Here is a 14,703-nt window from a genome sequence, read left to right on the forward strand (position 1 = left end):
TTTTCTGTGTGACTTTATCAGTCTCTCACATCGTTCTGGAGGAATTTGAACCACTCTTCTTTTCAACGTTGCCCCAGTTTATTGAGGTTTGTGGGCATTTGCTGTTGTAGATTTGCTGGTGTGTCATTGCTTGACCCAATTTTGGCCCAACTTTAGATGTCGGACAGATGCCCGCGCATTTGACTGTAGAATACTTTGATATACAGAGGAGTTCATGGCCAACTCAATGACTGTGAGGTGCCCAGGTCCTGTGGCTACAAAACAAGCCCAAAATAATCAGCCCTCCTCCAGCATGCTTGTCTTTTGGTATGAGGTGTTTGTGCTGATATGCTCTTTAGGTTTTCACCAAACTTGGCGCTGTGCTTTATGGCCAAACATCTCCACTTCGGTCTCGTCTGTTCAAAGGACATTATTTTAGAAGACTTGTGTTTTGTTCAGATGCAACTTTGCAGACCTAAACTGTGCTGCAATGTTTTTTTTTTTTTTTTTTTTTTTAGATGGAAGAGGCTTTCTTCTGCCAAGCCTTCCAAACATGCCATTTTTGTCCCATATTTTTCTAATGGTATTGTCATGAACAAATAAATATCATTTAACATGTTAACTGAGGCCTGTAGAGTCTGAGATGTAGCTCTTGGGTTGTCTGCCATTTCTCTGAGCTTTACACGGTCTGATCTTGGGGTGAATTTTCTGGGACGTCCACTCCTGGAAGGAGAGGTGTCTGTTTTAAATGTCTTCCACTTGTGAAAAAACTTCAGATTGTTTGGAAATGGCCGTATTGCTCTTCTCAGATTGATGGCAGCAACAATTGCTTCTCTAAGATGATTGCTGATGTCTTACCTCCTTGGCATTGTGTTAACACACACCTGAAGGCTCCAGACCAGCAAACTGCCAAAGCTTATGCTTTTATAGAGGCGCTCAGACTTGCTGATGATCAGTTAATCAAATGTATTTGATTAGCAGTGCTTGACTGTTATTTACCCTCTTAATTCCAGTGTTAACAGTAAGGGTGTCCTAACTTTATCACACATGGCTTTTCCATTTTGGCTTTATTTTTGTTCAGTAAGTAATGACACAGTGCAATTTGTCATGTGTTGTTGTTTATCTGAGGTTTTATTTTCGAAATTTTAAGACCAGCCAAGGACCAGTTTTTTTTTGTTTTTTTTAATGATGTCCTGATATGGAAAACCATGGAATTCAATAGGGTGTCCTAACTGTTTAACATGACTGTATATATATATATATATATATATATATATATATATATATATATATATATATATATATATATGATTTCTTTTCTTTTTTTTTAACAAGGATGCTTTAAACTGATCAAAACTTATTTATAATGTTACAAAAGATTTCTATTTCAAATAAATGCTGAACTTTCTATTCAAAGAAATCAAAAAAAAAAAAAAAATCTAGTAATAAGAAAATTAGAATGATTTCTGAAGGATCATGTGACTGGAGCAAGTATGCTAAAAATTCAGCTTTGAAATCACAGAGATAAATTATATATTCAAATAAAATAAAAAAAAGAGTTATTTTAAATGGTAAAAAATATTTCAAAATTGTTGTTTTTGCTGTAATTTGGATCAAATATATGCAGGCTTGGTGAGTGAAAAGCCTTCTTTAAAAAAAAGAAAAAATCTTACTGTTCAAAAACATTTTACTGGTAGTGTAGTGTTTGAAAACACTACATTCTTAAGTTCAGAACCATGTTCTCTCAACTCTCTCAACCATGCAGGCAAAGTTAGTAGTTGACGTTATCTGCGTGATATATCAGTCTATCAGCAATGAAAACAGAAATCATATTTTAATTTTCTTAGTATTTTAATTCTCAAATAAATGTATACAGGGTGTGGGGAAAAAAATAACCAACAAAGATCTTTGGTACCTTCTTATATAAAGGGAATGCCAAATTTGAATGACCAGCAAATAAGATAAAAGTATGATTTTCCTCACACATACCAGCTGACAAACGCTGACTGACTGCAATGAAACATGGAGGGGTTTACATGGTCAACCTATGACTTGATGCACTTTAGGCTCAACACTTTACCAATACTTTTTGCACTCCGCTCAGCAGGGTACTGAAGGGGCAAAAAATGCTAAGCTCTCAAAGTATTGGAGGGAACCAAAAAATTCAAGAGTGCTGAAATTTACTGACATCACAAAACTAAGTCACTTTGTGTGGAACGTACATTCACTTCTCAGCATGTCAGTGCTTTGCTCACATGCTCGACACTGAAATGACATAAACAGAGCTAGAATTGCATAGTGTACTTGAATCTTCCCGTTTAATCTGATGCAACTGGGCTTTTACATTTTGAATTTGTTAAACATTTAGTAAGACAAACACATGGTAATGTGATCAGTATCCGAAACAATTTAACAATCACACACTGAATGAGAACTCCTCAATGGTCACGACATCATTTAAGTGCACATTCCGAATTAGAAGTGAATGGAATGTTAAAGGAATGCTAGATATATTAACTTATATTAAAGAAGCTAGTGGTGTAAACTTGAGTTAAAAGATACATGTGACAAATTCAAGTGTTGTGCAAAAGCATAAGAAAATCTGGGTTCAGATTACATGAACCTTAAACTCAAAAAATAATGTTAGTCTTAACTGTATGTCTACAATTCTAAACTCTGAGTAGTGAAGATGAATAAATCATACATTCGTTGTCTGGTGCAAACTATGATTTGCGGGACTTAAACCGAAGGTGGAAAACGTACAAGCAGATTTTACCTGATACCACAACTTAAGGCGAAAAAAATTAAATAAAAACACCTAAAGAAATAGCATCACCTTACAACTGCTGTTTCACGGCAAAAAAAAATTCACCCATTTCAGCAATCCGCCTGTTAAGATTCTTTGTTTTTTCAGCCTAACTGAAAAGAGACAAGCATTTAGTGGACAAACACTGAGCATTCCGACACAGCAGCAACATAGACGCCCCTCTAAATGCAAATATGGAGTTTTCTCGGGAATAGGGTGGGATAAAGCAAGCCACATAAAAACCGAAGAGTATAAACGCAGCATAGGAATCATGTTGAAGGCACAATCTTCCCTGACACAATGAAACCCCCCGATAGCAGCCAAGTCAGCGGGTCTGTTGCAGAGAACAACAGACGCTGACTGCCGACGGAGGGTCGGGGGTCTGGTAGAGGCGGGAAGGATTGTGTGTGTCCTGGCCGCCCAGAAACAGCAAGACTCAATCCTGGGCTGAGCAAACCTCTCTGTGAGTCTCGGCCTCTAGATCTGGAGTGCAGTGGCACGCCGGGCTACAGGCGGTTTGTGGAGTCTCTGGGCTGTTCTGATGGACTGGGCTGCCTTCCTCCGAGTCTGTGGCTTCTGATGGTGACCCCGCCTCTGTTTCTGGCTTACTCTCAACGCCTGTGGAGACGCCCTGAACCTTCTTACTCAGCTCGTTGCGTTCTATCTGTAATGCGCGACAGAGCTTTTCCAGTCGCTGCACCTTCACCTGAAGGCTTTCGAAATCTTTGTCTCGTAGTGTTTTCTACAGTGGAAAAGATATTTCAGATTTTAAGCTGGTGTCTAATACAATAGAGAACAGAATTTCAGGGTTCGTACAGATACTGCTAAATTAAATTTTCAAGCACTCCTTCTTTGATTTTCAAGGACTTCGATCAGAGATCTTTATATATCTCAGATAAATATATAAATAAAAACATACTAATAAAAAAATGGTACAAATAAAGTGAAACATATGCAAAGTATTACTACTAAAGTATTACAAATTAAACTATGTATCATTTTTTTTTGTTTTGTTTTGATAATCTTACTGCCTTAATGGTTTGATATTTTCTGCTGTTTGAGAAAAATATTTGTGAAATCGCTCTGAAATCCTGATCTGATTCGCAATAGGTACTCAGAAGTCCCGAACTGAATCAAATGATTTGCGAATCGTGGTCCGAAGTTCCGATATCAAAGCAAAAGATTTGTGATTCATGCTCCGAAGTTCCGATCTAAATCAAATGATCTGCGATCCATGCACTGAAGCCGATCTGAATAATGATTCCCCATCTTTTTAGATCAGGACTTGGAGCATGGAAAGCAAATCATTTGACTTAGATCGGAACTTAATCCATTGGTCGCAAAATGATTCACTATTTCGAAGCGCTCCAATTGGAACGCGCATCACGAATCATTTGTTTCAGATCAGAACTTCAAATCGCATATCATTTGCTTTAGACCGTAACTTCACATATTGCAAATCATTTGATTTATATTGGGACTTTGGAACATGTATTGTGAATCATTTGATTTACATTGGGACTTGTATTGTGATTCATTGAATCCTTCAATTCACGAAATGATTCTAAATCAAATGATTTGCGATATGCATTCCAAAGTACCGATATGAATCAAATGATTTGCGATATGCGAAGTTCCAATCCAAAGCAAATGATTCGCGATACGAAGTTCTGATCTGAAACAAATGATTCGCAATAGGTGCTCCAAAGTCCTGAATGAATCAAATGATTTGTGATCCGTGTCTTCAGCCATGTTTACACGACATTGTCAGTACTACTACTGGTTTAGCTCGCTAGACATTAACTGAAATAAGTTGTCTTTTAAGAACTCAAGCACCTATTCAGGAATATTGTTATTCTTCAGTTTTCCAGGCCTTAACTTTCAAAAAGTCAAATTCAAGTACTTCAAGCACTTTAAGCACCTTGCACGAACCCTGGAATTTGCAAAGATCTAAATCTAACAATCACCTCCTCTGCCATTTCCAGCAGGGCTTTGTTACTACTTTCCCATCGTGATCTGTACATGGTTGTTTCCTTCTCCAGCTTCTTAATCTTCTTTGTCATCTGCGGCACAATACAAATTCACATACAGGCTTTAGAGATTTATGTTTCATGTTGTGAAATACGTAACAACGCCCAAGGTGACCTACATTCTGTGCATGAAAACAGACCTTGAAGACTAACAGTTTCTTTGTTGGGACATGAAGTCCACAGCATCTAATAATTATTAGACCATCATTTACCTTTTCCATCTCTTGTTTGAATGTTGTGAACACCTCGTTGCTTTTGGAAAGTGTGTTCTGAAACTCTTCAAACTTTTCTGTGTACAATGAGAGCTGTAAAAGACGAAATACAGATGTTTTAGCCTCAAATTTACTCAAGTTAAACATGTAAAACAGTAACACACATTTCTAAAAGCTGCTTGACTGTGCTAGGGAATTTCAATGTAAATCTATGCAATGTGACGACAATTAGCTGTGGGTGATATACTAATAGACATGATTAACCGGTAGAAATTTGTCAACCAGTAGAGATTTTCTTGGTTACATGTGACGGTGCTGTGCTACGTGGTCATGAAAACGTATTGTTTGTACACGTTTTAAGCATTGTGGTTTAAAAACAAGTGATTTTAAGCCACTGAAACACAATCAGCAGTGAAAGAGAAGTTATTTTGCTATATACACACACTGTCAGAGAGGTGCATTCCATGTGAAGATGGTGCTCATAGCACATGAGTATTGCACAGAGTTAATTTTGCTACTTTATAGGCCTTGAACGGTTAAATACACACATCTGTACGTTTCAAAATGCCTGTCTTTGAAAGTATCCTCGTAAACACAAATTTTGCTCTTAAGCGAAAGCAAACAGCTGAGAAAAAAACGTGTAACAGTATACTGGATCCAGGCAGCTCTTAGAATGACAGCAGTTTAATATTCAACTGCAATTCATGTTAATCAAACAGCAAAAGAGAGAAAAATTCTCATTGCTCTTGACTACATCACTTTTGTAACTTTATTAAGAAGAAATACAGGTGCATCTCAAAACATTTGACTATTCTTAAAACTTTCAAATATTCTAGATTCATTACATGTAAAGTAAAATATTTCAGAAGTTTTTTGTTTTAATTCTGATGATTAGAGCTTACAGCTCATGAAAGTAAAAAATCCAGTATCTCAAAATATTAGAATATTTCCTAAGATCAATCAAAAAAAAAAAAAAAAAAAAAAAAGGATGTGCAAAACGGAAAAGTTCAAGTTCTTTAAGTGTGTTCATTTATGCACTCAATACTTGGTCGGGGCTCCTTTAGCACAAATGACAGCATTAGTGAGATGTGGCATGGAAGCGATCAGCCTGTGGCACTGCTGAGGCACTATTGAGCCTTCAGATCATCTGTATATTGTTGGTTTATTTGGTTTCTCATCTTTCTCTTGAAAATATCCCATAAATTCCATATGGGATTCAGACATGCTGGCTGGCCAATTAAGCACAGTAATATCATGCAAACCACAATATTTTAGCACTGTGGGCAGGTGCTTAAGTCCTGCTGGAAAAGTAAACCAGCATCTCCATAAAGCTCGTCAGCAGATGGAATCATCACTGCCTATTACCCTATTCACTGAAACTTTACACTGGACTTCAAGCAGCTTGGATTCTGTGCCTCTCCAGTCTTCCTCCAGACTCTGGGATCATGATTTCAACATGAAATGCAAAATTTACTTTTATCTGAAAAGAGGATTTTGGACCACTGAGCAACAGTCCAGTTCTTTTTGTCCTTAGCCCAGGTAAGATGCTTCTGACGTTGTTTTTGTTTTTTTCTAAAGATGTTTGAGTGTGGTGACTCTTGATTTGCTGACTCTGGCTTCTGTCCACTCCTTGTGAAGCTCTCCCAAGTTTTTGAATCAGCTATGCTTGATAGTTTTCTCAAACTTGCAGTCATGCCTGTTGCTTGTGCACCTTTTCCAACCCAATTTCTTCCTTCCAATCAACTATGCATTTAATACGCTTTGATACAGCACTCTGTAAACAGCCACCCCATTCAGTAATGACTTTCCGTGACTTATCCTCTTTGTGTAGGGTGTCAATGGTCTTCTGAACCATTGCCAAGTCAGCAGTCTTCCCCATTATTGTGGTTTCAAAGAACAAGAGATTTTCACTGGAATTTATACGGTACGGATGGACAGTAAATGAAACTCAAATGTAAATATTCTAATATTCTGGATTTTTGACGTTCATGAGTTTTCAAAATTAAAACAAAAAAAACGTTTGAAATGTTTTACTTTAAATGTAAATGTGTTTTACTTTAAATGTACTTCTGCAGTGCTGTAAGATGATTTTGAAGTGCTTTTTTTTTAACCGATCGTTTAGCTAGATAAGATCCTTCTTCCTTGGCTGGAATCGTTTAGAGCCCTTTGAAGCTGCATTTAAACTGCATTTTGGAAGTTCAACCTTGGGGACACCGTAGAGGTCCACTATGTGGAGAGAAATCCTGAAATGTTTTCCTCAAAAAACAATTTCTTTACGACAGAAGACAGACAGACATGAACATCTTGGATGACGAGGGGGTGAGTAAATTATCTGTAAATTTTTGTTCTGGAAGTGATCTTCTCCTTTAAGGCTAGTATTAGTTTTTTGTAGTATTGACACTGGTGACAAGAATTATAAAATTTCTATGGTATCAAAAACGTTAATATCATAAAGACCTTATTTATAGGAAAAATGACTATATTGTGATATATATGGTTACCCTGAAATAAAATTACTTGTATCTTGATATAAGACTTTGGCCCTAATGCCAAGTGTGATAAACGCACTACTTTTTCTTTTTTTAAAAGTCTGAGGTTGGTAAGATAACCTAATGTTTTTGAAAGAAGTGTTTTTTGCTCAACAAGGCAAGTAAAACAGTAATATTGTGACAGTAATACTGTTTTCTATTTTAATATTTTTAAATGCAATTTATTCCTGTGATGCAAAGCTGAATTTTCAAGCATCATTATTCCAGTCTTCAGTGTCACATGACCCTTCAGAAATCACTATAATATACTGATTTGGTTTTCAAGAAACCAAAGAAACCATTGAATTTTCAATGTTGAAAACAGTTTTGCTGGAAACTGCAACATTTTTCTTTTTTTTTTTTTTTTTTTTTCCAGGATTCTTTGATGAATAGAAATGTCAAAAAACAGCATTTATTGGAATTTTTTATAACATTATAAATGTCTTAACTATTATATTTGATCAATTAAATACATCCTTGCTGATTAAAAGCATTAATTTAATTGAAAAAAAAACAAACAAACAAAAAAAAAAACTAATAAGTGGAGCTGTCCTATAGGTGTGTGATCTATGCGGTTCCTCACCTGCTGTTTCAGATGGACTTCCTGCTGTTTCATGAGCTCATACATCCTCTGGGACTCCGCTGCCTCTTTCAGGAGCTGTGAAAGAAAAAAAAAATGACAAACCATAACAATCATATTAGTGACTGGCAGCTCTTGCCCAAAGATATAAACAAACCAAATGGATATATAGTGCAAGTCTCTTTGTTTCATTAACTTCAGCTGACTGTATGTTTGCAGTAGGAGCATTAAGAATATAGAAACTCACAAAGTCTTTCTCCTTCTGATGCCGATCCTCCGAGTCCTTAAGCAGCCCCTGTGCCTGATGAAGCTTTGCATCTACCAGCTGCTGTTGCAGATCTTTCTGCTTGAACACCTTGTCAATATGCTGAGACAGAAAACGACTCTCTTAAATACAGCGACTCCAAAACAACACAAGTCATACTTAAAAATGTATGTATGGGACTGCAGTGTCATCTGCAAACAAATTATGCTGCCAAATCGTGCTTCTTTTAGTTTTAGTCTTGAACATAAATAACATTAGAAAAGCACAGTAAATTATCTGTTGTTTTATTTAAAGACTAACAAACAGCAGCACGGATGCTGCTGATTTACAGACAACTTCTGTTAAAAGGCATTATACATTTATTTTCCATTCTAGAAGTTCTCTTCTCATCCTTTATTTCCATATCTCTCACCTCCTCTCTGAGCTCGTACTGTTCAATAAGCTTCTTCAGTTTGTCAGCCAGCTCCATGTTCTCCTGCCTTAGGTTTGCATTACGCTCGTTGTGCTGCTCCATCTGAGCTTGGATGTCGTTCAGAGTCACCTGGAAATGTGAGGTCACTTCCTTCCTTTTCTCCTCCTCCAGTCGGGCACGTTGCACACCATCCTCCTGCCGAGCACAGCAAACATCAATCCATTTATCTCATTAAGGAACATATAATGCAACAAGCCTCTGGTTATGTGAAAGTAAGAGTTGGAGCAGACTGATGAAACAATACTTTGAGCAGCAGGGAGGGGAAACTGCTGAGGCAGGACTCTGATCACCTCTGAAATTTAATTTTGCATGAGGCACATGCCACACACAAGATGGATTATGCTAAACCCTCCGAGCGTAAATAACGGAAATCATGTTATTTGCATTCATATCAAGTTAGTGTACCTTAAGTGTGCGATTGTGTCTCTGCAGCTCTCGACAGAGACTCTCCAGCTTGCTGCGTGCCAGGATGGCTTTACTGTGCTCATTTCTTAAGTGGTCCTTCTCCTGGATCAGCTGCGTCTGCTTCTTTTGCAGAGCCCGCATCTGTTTCTGAGCATTACGGTGCTCCTCTAGCTGAATAAAACAAAGCAGGACAGGAGCATTATCATCATTTATGTAAATTAAGGCTGTCATGACAGCAGAATAAAGGTAGTCAATATCATAAGCACAAGCCACTTACTAGGGATGCATGATGCTAATTTCACTAGAATGCCATCTGCCATCTGCCGATAAGCTTATATAATTGATTATATTCAACTGCTATTTTTTAGATATTAAAAAACAAAAAACAAAAAAACAAAAATCATTCTCACTCGAATAAAAACTAAAATGTTCATATACAGTTCAGTTTCACATTTTTATTGAAACATGTCAGAAATTCATACATGTACATTTAATAGTAAATATACTCTAGTGTTTTTTAGTTGACTAATCAACTGTGAACATCTTAAATGCAATGTTGAAAACAAGCTTTTCTGTGATTGAAACACCAACATGATTAGCCAGAGATAGCCATGATTACATGTGGCATAATACATTTCAGTAAGAAACATACTTTCTGATATTCATTCATGTTTATTTCCTGTTATAACTTGTATTAAAGTGTAAGAGGCTCTATGCTGCTGCTTGAACTGAGCCAGATAAAGTAGAGCGATCTGTCAAACCACACTAAAGAGCATTAAAAGCCCCTTTCACACATACGGTCTTTACTGGTAAATTACCAGGAAATTACCGTTAATTGATCATGTGTGAATGGGACCTTTTCAAAAATACCGGCAAATTTACTCTGTGTGAACAGAACGAGTTCAGAACATGACGTCTACTCTGGGCCAATTAGGGCTGGGCCAAAAAAAAAAAAAAAAATTACTTTTTGGGCACATCAGTTGATATCGATAATTATTTAGATAAATGTCAAACTTTTATTTCTTTCAAATTTAAAGGCCAATTTTTACTACAATGTGAACGTTGTAAAAACTAGATGGTTAATTGTGGCTTTAAACTATTCTTTATGGTCAGAACATGAAAAACACTTCATGTTTTTTTAATCATTTACACTTTTTCCAGTAATTTTTCCTTAACAAAATACATATCTTAATAGGAAAAAAATACTTCTTAGTTCTGCAGTTTTAATGAGTAATATTGATTTAAATCAAGAAACAGGTTTGTGTTGCCTGATAATATTAATTTTAGAAATTTGATAGTAGCTTGAGTTAGGATGAAGATGTAGATTTATGTTCATTATCAAAATCACTAATTTTTTTAATTAACCATTGCTCTGCCATAGTATCATTCATAGATCATGATAATAACAGTTCAGTAGATTAAAAATCGTTTTTTGGTTTTCAAAGTTATTTATCGCATGATAATTATCATTATCAACTTATCGGCCAGCCCTAGGGCCAATCATAATATCTGACACAGATGACGCATTTACATTGTTTTGTCATCTATTACGATGTCTCTGGGTCAAAAGTGTTGCATGAATGCAAAAGTTTGACAAAAATGAAATCAACAACAAAAAGACTCACCAATATACCCCTCCATGTTTACAAACACAACACCGGGAGTTGCAGCTGTTTAGAGGTTATTGCCAGGAAATGATGGCACAGAATTTATCGGTATTTTGAAGCTGATGTGTGCTTTACCGGTTAATAGACAAACTGTGTGAACAGTGTATTTGTGCATTTACTGGTAAAATCCTTTTTTTTCCAGCAATTTATTGGTATTACTGTGTGATTGGGGCAAAAATAGCACTTATTGTTTAAATTTAACAGTAGTAATAGCACCGAGATATGATTCTTTATAAATATATCAATTAATGAAACGCATGAAACCCCCATGCATTTTCTGCTATTGTATTCATGTAGACGAGCTGAAGCTGAAATGGCAACCCACTGTCCTGCAAAGGCTGTAGGCAGCAATGATGCCATTAACCCTTAATCAGCTCATCTAATCTGAGTCAGGACACACCGGCAACTTCTCTAGCCCTACATAAAACCAGTTCTCCCTGCAATTAATTTAAAATTAGTCATTTTTTATCCCTGATGTTTTTTTTTTGCATCCACAAAGGCAGATCTTTTCCCACCCTCTCTCTCTCTTTATCCGAGTGATATTTTTTTCTATAAAAAAACACATGATCTGAGATGTTGACATCTTATGATCATCGTCATGTCTTACCAGCTCAGCATACTTCTTACAGAGACCACCCAGCTTCTCCTCTGGAGTGCTCAATGTGTTGAGGGTCTGCATTAGAAGGGTGATTTCCTTGCCTAAAACGCACAAGCAGAATACAGATTTTAGTTAAAGAATAGGGTTGTTGACATGTCACATGTGCTTCAGATCATGATCAGAATTATTTCAGGAACATGTCAGAAAAAAATTTAAATTAAGCAAACTACAAAGGAAACCCTCTCAACTTGGTACACTACTAAAATATTAAAGGTTAAAATTGACAGTGGAGCACAATGGAGATGTCTGGAGAACTCAGACATCTTTAGGTTTCAGCCCCACAGAGAAACATTAGAAGACCTAAAGCTCTCATCGGTTTGATGGTATTTAGGCCACAGGTATCACGAGAGGATAGGCAACGGAATTTGAAATTTATTTTATTACTCAGTGTTCATTTTCTGGTTGTCAAACTCTCATTAAGTTACAATGTTCATCTGCCCAAGCAAAACACAAAAACATCTTGTGCTTCAGCAAAGTATCTCTGGCTAAAACTAGCTAACATTAAAGTTAGTGAGTCTATGGCAGCATACAAACCTAAATAACTAATCTTTTTAATCTTTTATATATCCCTCCGTGACGTTTTTAACTCCCACTTGAATGCTCCTCAAAAAGAGGTTGTCCTCCTGTGTCCAAAATTGATCAAAAATGTCTTGGGACAAGGTTTTCACACTGATATCTGCCATTGAAAGACAGTTAGGAACTCTGTTTGTCTGTCCAAGTAACCAACAGTAACTAAGTGGGCTGGGGCTTACTGATAGGTCAATTCACATTTGAAATTCATTGTTGAAATATAAACAGTCGCTGTCATAAAACCTTTTGAGAGGCAAGCTAAGAATAATGTTTGGTTAATCTTTATTCACGTATCAACTGAAAACAGACTACAAAAATTATCTAGATATTGTTTAAAATGAATATTGAAATGAGGTAATCAATATTTTTAGCCCAGCTCTAATAGTATAAAGTGTAAAAATGGATTAACAACACTAAAGCACAAACTCTTGTTTTAAATACACATTATTGGATGATTTGACATTTTTGGCATGTTATATTTCACAATACTCCATTGTGAATGGAGGTAGAACAACACATTCTGAACATTTACATCAAGTGTGTGGGTTCACTTTGAATTGTACAGAGCCACAGAAAAAGGGCCTTGATATGAACTATCCTTTCCCGATGCCACATTACTACCATAAATTTTAAGATACTGCAGCACCACATGGATTCCTATTCACCATATTTTTCCCGTAAGAGCGGGTGCGTCTTTTTGCAAATTTGATGTGTGTGGTTTCTGGTCGCTATTTTTAGCTGTACAAAAACTGTTTGCTGCTTGGTATTGCAAACTGGTGTGTCTTACCATTATTTTAATGTATTATCTTAATTATGAATACAGTGGTTTGTAGTGCCAACAGGTTAACCGTTTACTGATCTACTTATTTTCCTACAGTGGCTTATGAACTGGAAGTTTTACACATTACCAGAAAACAGCTTACTCTGCACTGAAAAATAAAGTGGATAGGAATGACTGGATTTCATGCACAAAATTTTGCAAAACAACAATGTGACCAAATTGATTTGATCTAAAAATACAGTAAAATCTTCAAAGTTATAAAATATTACAATTTGAAATAACTGTTGTCTATTTTAACATATTGTAAAATGTAATTTATTCCTTTGATGCAAAGCTGAAATTTCAGCAGCCATTACTCCAGTCTTCAGTGTTACATGATCCTTCAGAAATGACTCTAATATGAAGATTTGCTGCACAAGAGACCTCTTATTGTTAATGTTGAAAACTGTTATTTTGCTTAACATTTTTTGGAAACAATTATATATTTTTTCAGGATTCTTTGCTGGAAAGAAAGTTTAAAGAACAGCAATTATGTGAAACAGAAATCCTTTGTATCATTATCAGTGTCCTGTCACTGTTTAACCGTGCCATATAATGAAAAGAGCATGTGTTGCAAGTTCAGGCAAACACACAGACTCACCCAGTCCCTTTATTTTCTTCTTCTCCTGCAGCTTTTTCTGGTCCTTCTCCGTGCATCCATTGCCATTAAGTTTGGGCTCCTCCTGCTTGCTATCCTCCTTCTCAGACAGCCCATTCACTTCCACACCGTCAGGCTGGCCGTTGGTCACCGCCGCATCCTCGCTGCCAACACCACCATCCTCATGACAATAGGTGCTGAGGATGTCCTCCAGCTGTCTGCTCAGCTCCTCAGCCATGTCACAGGAAGCAGAAGGCGCTCCAGCCTCTGCCACTAAACACAAGAAGCATAGAAGATTGGAAGATGAGTAAGAAGAAATGCAATGAACAAGTAGTGTTTTAGGCATTTACAGCCACCTTCTGCCTGAGAATTGCTGGTTGGTGTGCCGTCCGGCTGCGTTACAGTTTCTTTAGGGCTGGTGGTCATTTCAGATGCGGCAGTGCTCTCCTCTGTATCATCTGCACTGCTATCAGCTACTGGATCCTCCATCTCACTCCTCTGCATTGCTGCTCAAATACTAAAAGACACAACAGCACACAGATAAATGATTGCAAGACATCATATTGCATCGAATGGCTTGAAAAGTTTCGGTTTCATTTCACTTGCACATTTACAACGAATCTGCTGTGTAAGAGACTGCCAAAACAAACGAAGATGACTGGTTAACTTGCTATACACGCTAATTACTAAACAGATCAGATCAGAACATTCAGTCGATTATCAATCATAAATGTCAATAACAGCTGACAGACGTCCAAAACAAACAACACGTGTTACTCTTAACTGGCTGTTTATAACTGTAGATAAACACAGAAGTTTAAACGAGAGCTATAGCTGTGTAACATCTCGCTCGACTAGTTTAGCAGTCATGGCTAACCAAACGCTCAGTTAAACATCTGCTAACTGACTCGACGCGCTCTACCGTTTTACAATTTCTTAAAACAAAAACATTTGTCAGGTAATACCGTTTAAATCAATACCAGTAATTTAGTTTGGTCCAAGAAACCACTTCTGATGTGTGTCACCAGTCTTTACCCTTCCCACCGCTGCTTCCAACTGACACAGGAAATGCCAGGGAAACACTCGAATATGATTGGTCGAACCTTTGGAACT

General features: G+C 36.8%; 1 protein-coding gene across 2 annotated transcripts; it reads right to left on the reverse strand.

The window, feature by feature from the left end:
• Nucleotides 1-1,811: 1,811 nt before the first annotated feature.
• Nucleotides 1,812-14,694, reverse strand: txlna (taxilin alpha). 2 transcript variants are annotated; one of them, XM_051137022.1, is made up of 11 exons: nt 14,571-14,694; nt 13,947-14,107; nt 13,594-13,863; nt 11,552-11,643; nt 9,278-9,448; nt 8,813-9,007; nt 8,383-8,502; nt 8,139-8,213; nt 5,028-5,120; nt 4,753-4,848; nt 1,812-3,527 (listed from the first exon to the last, which is right to left on the reverse strand). In XM_051137022.1, exons 2-11 carry the CDS (start codon nt 14,092-14,094, stop codon nt 3,222-3,224), a joined length of 1,566 nt encoding a protein of 521 aa, XP_050992979.1. In that variant the 5' UTR covers nt 14,095-14,107; nt 14,571-14,694; the 3' UTR covers nt 1,812-3,221. The 2 variants fall into 2 exon arrangements, with proteins under 2 accessions (XP_050992979.1, XP_050992980.1); XM_051137023.1 differs by having other exon boundaries at nt 14,556-14,656.
• Nucleotides 14,695-14,703: the final 9 nt, after the last annotated feature.

The sequence above is a fragment of the Labeo rohita genome, chromosome 19 (assembly GCF_022985175.1).
Source record: "Labeo rohita strain BAU-BD-2019 chromosome 19, IGBB_LRoh.1.0, whole genome shotgun sequence".
NCBI lineage: Eukaryota > Metazoa > Chordata > Actinopteri > Cypriniformes > Cyprinidae > Labeo > Labeo rohita.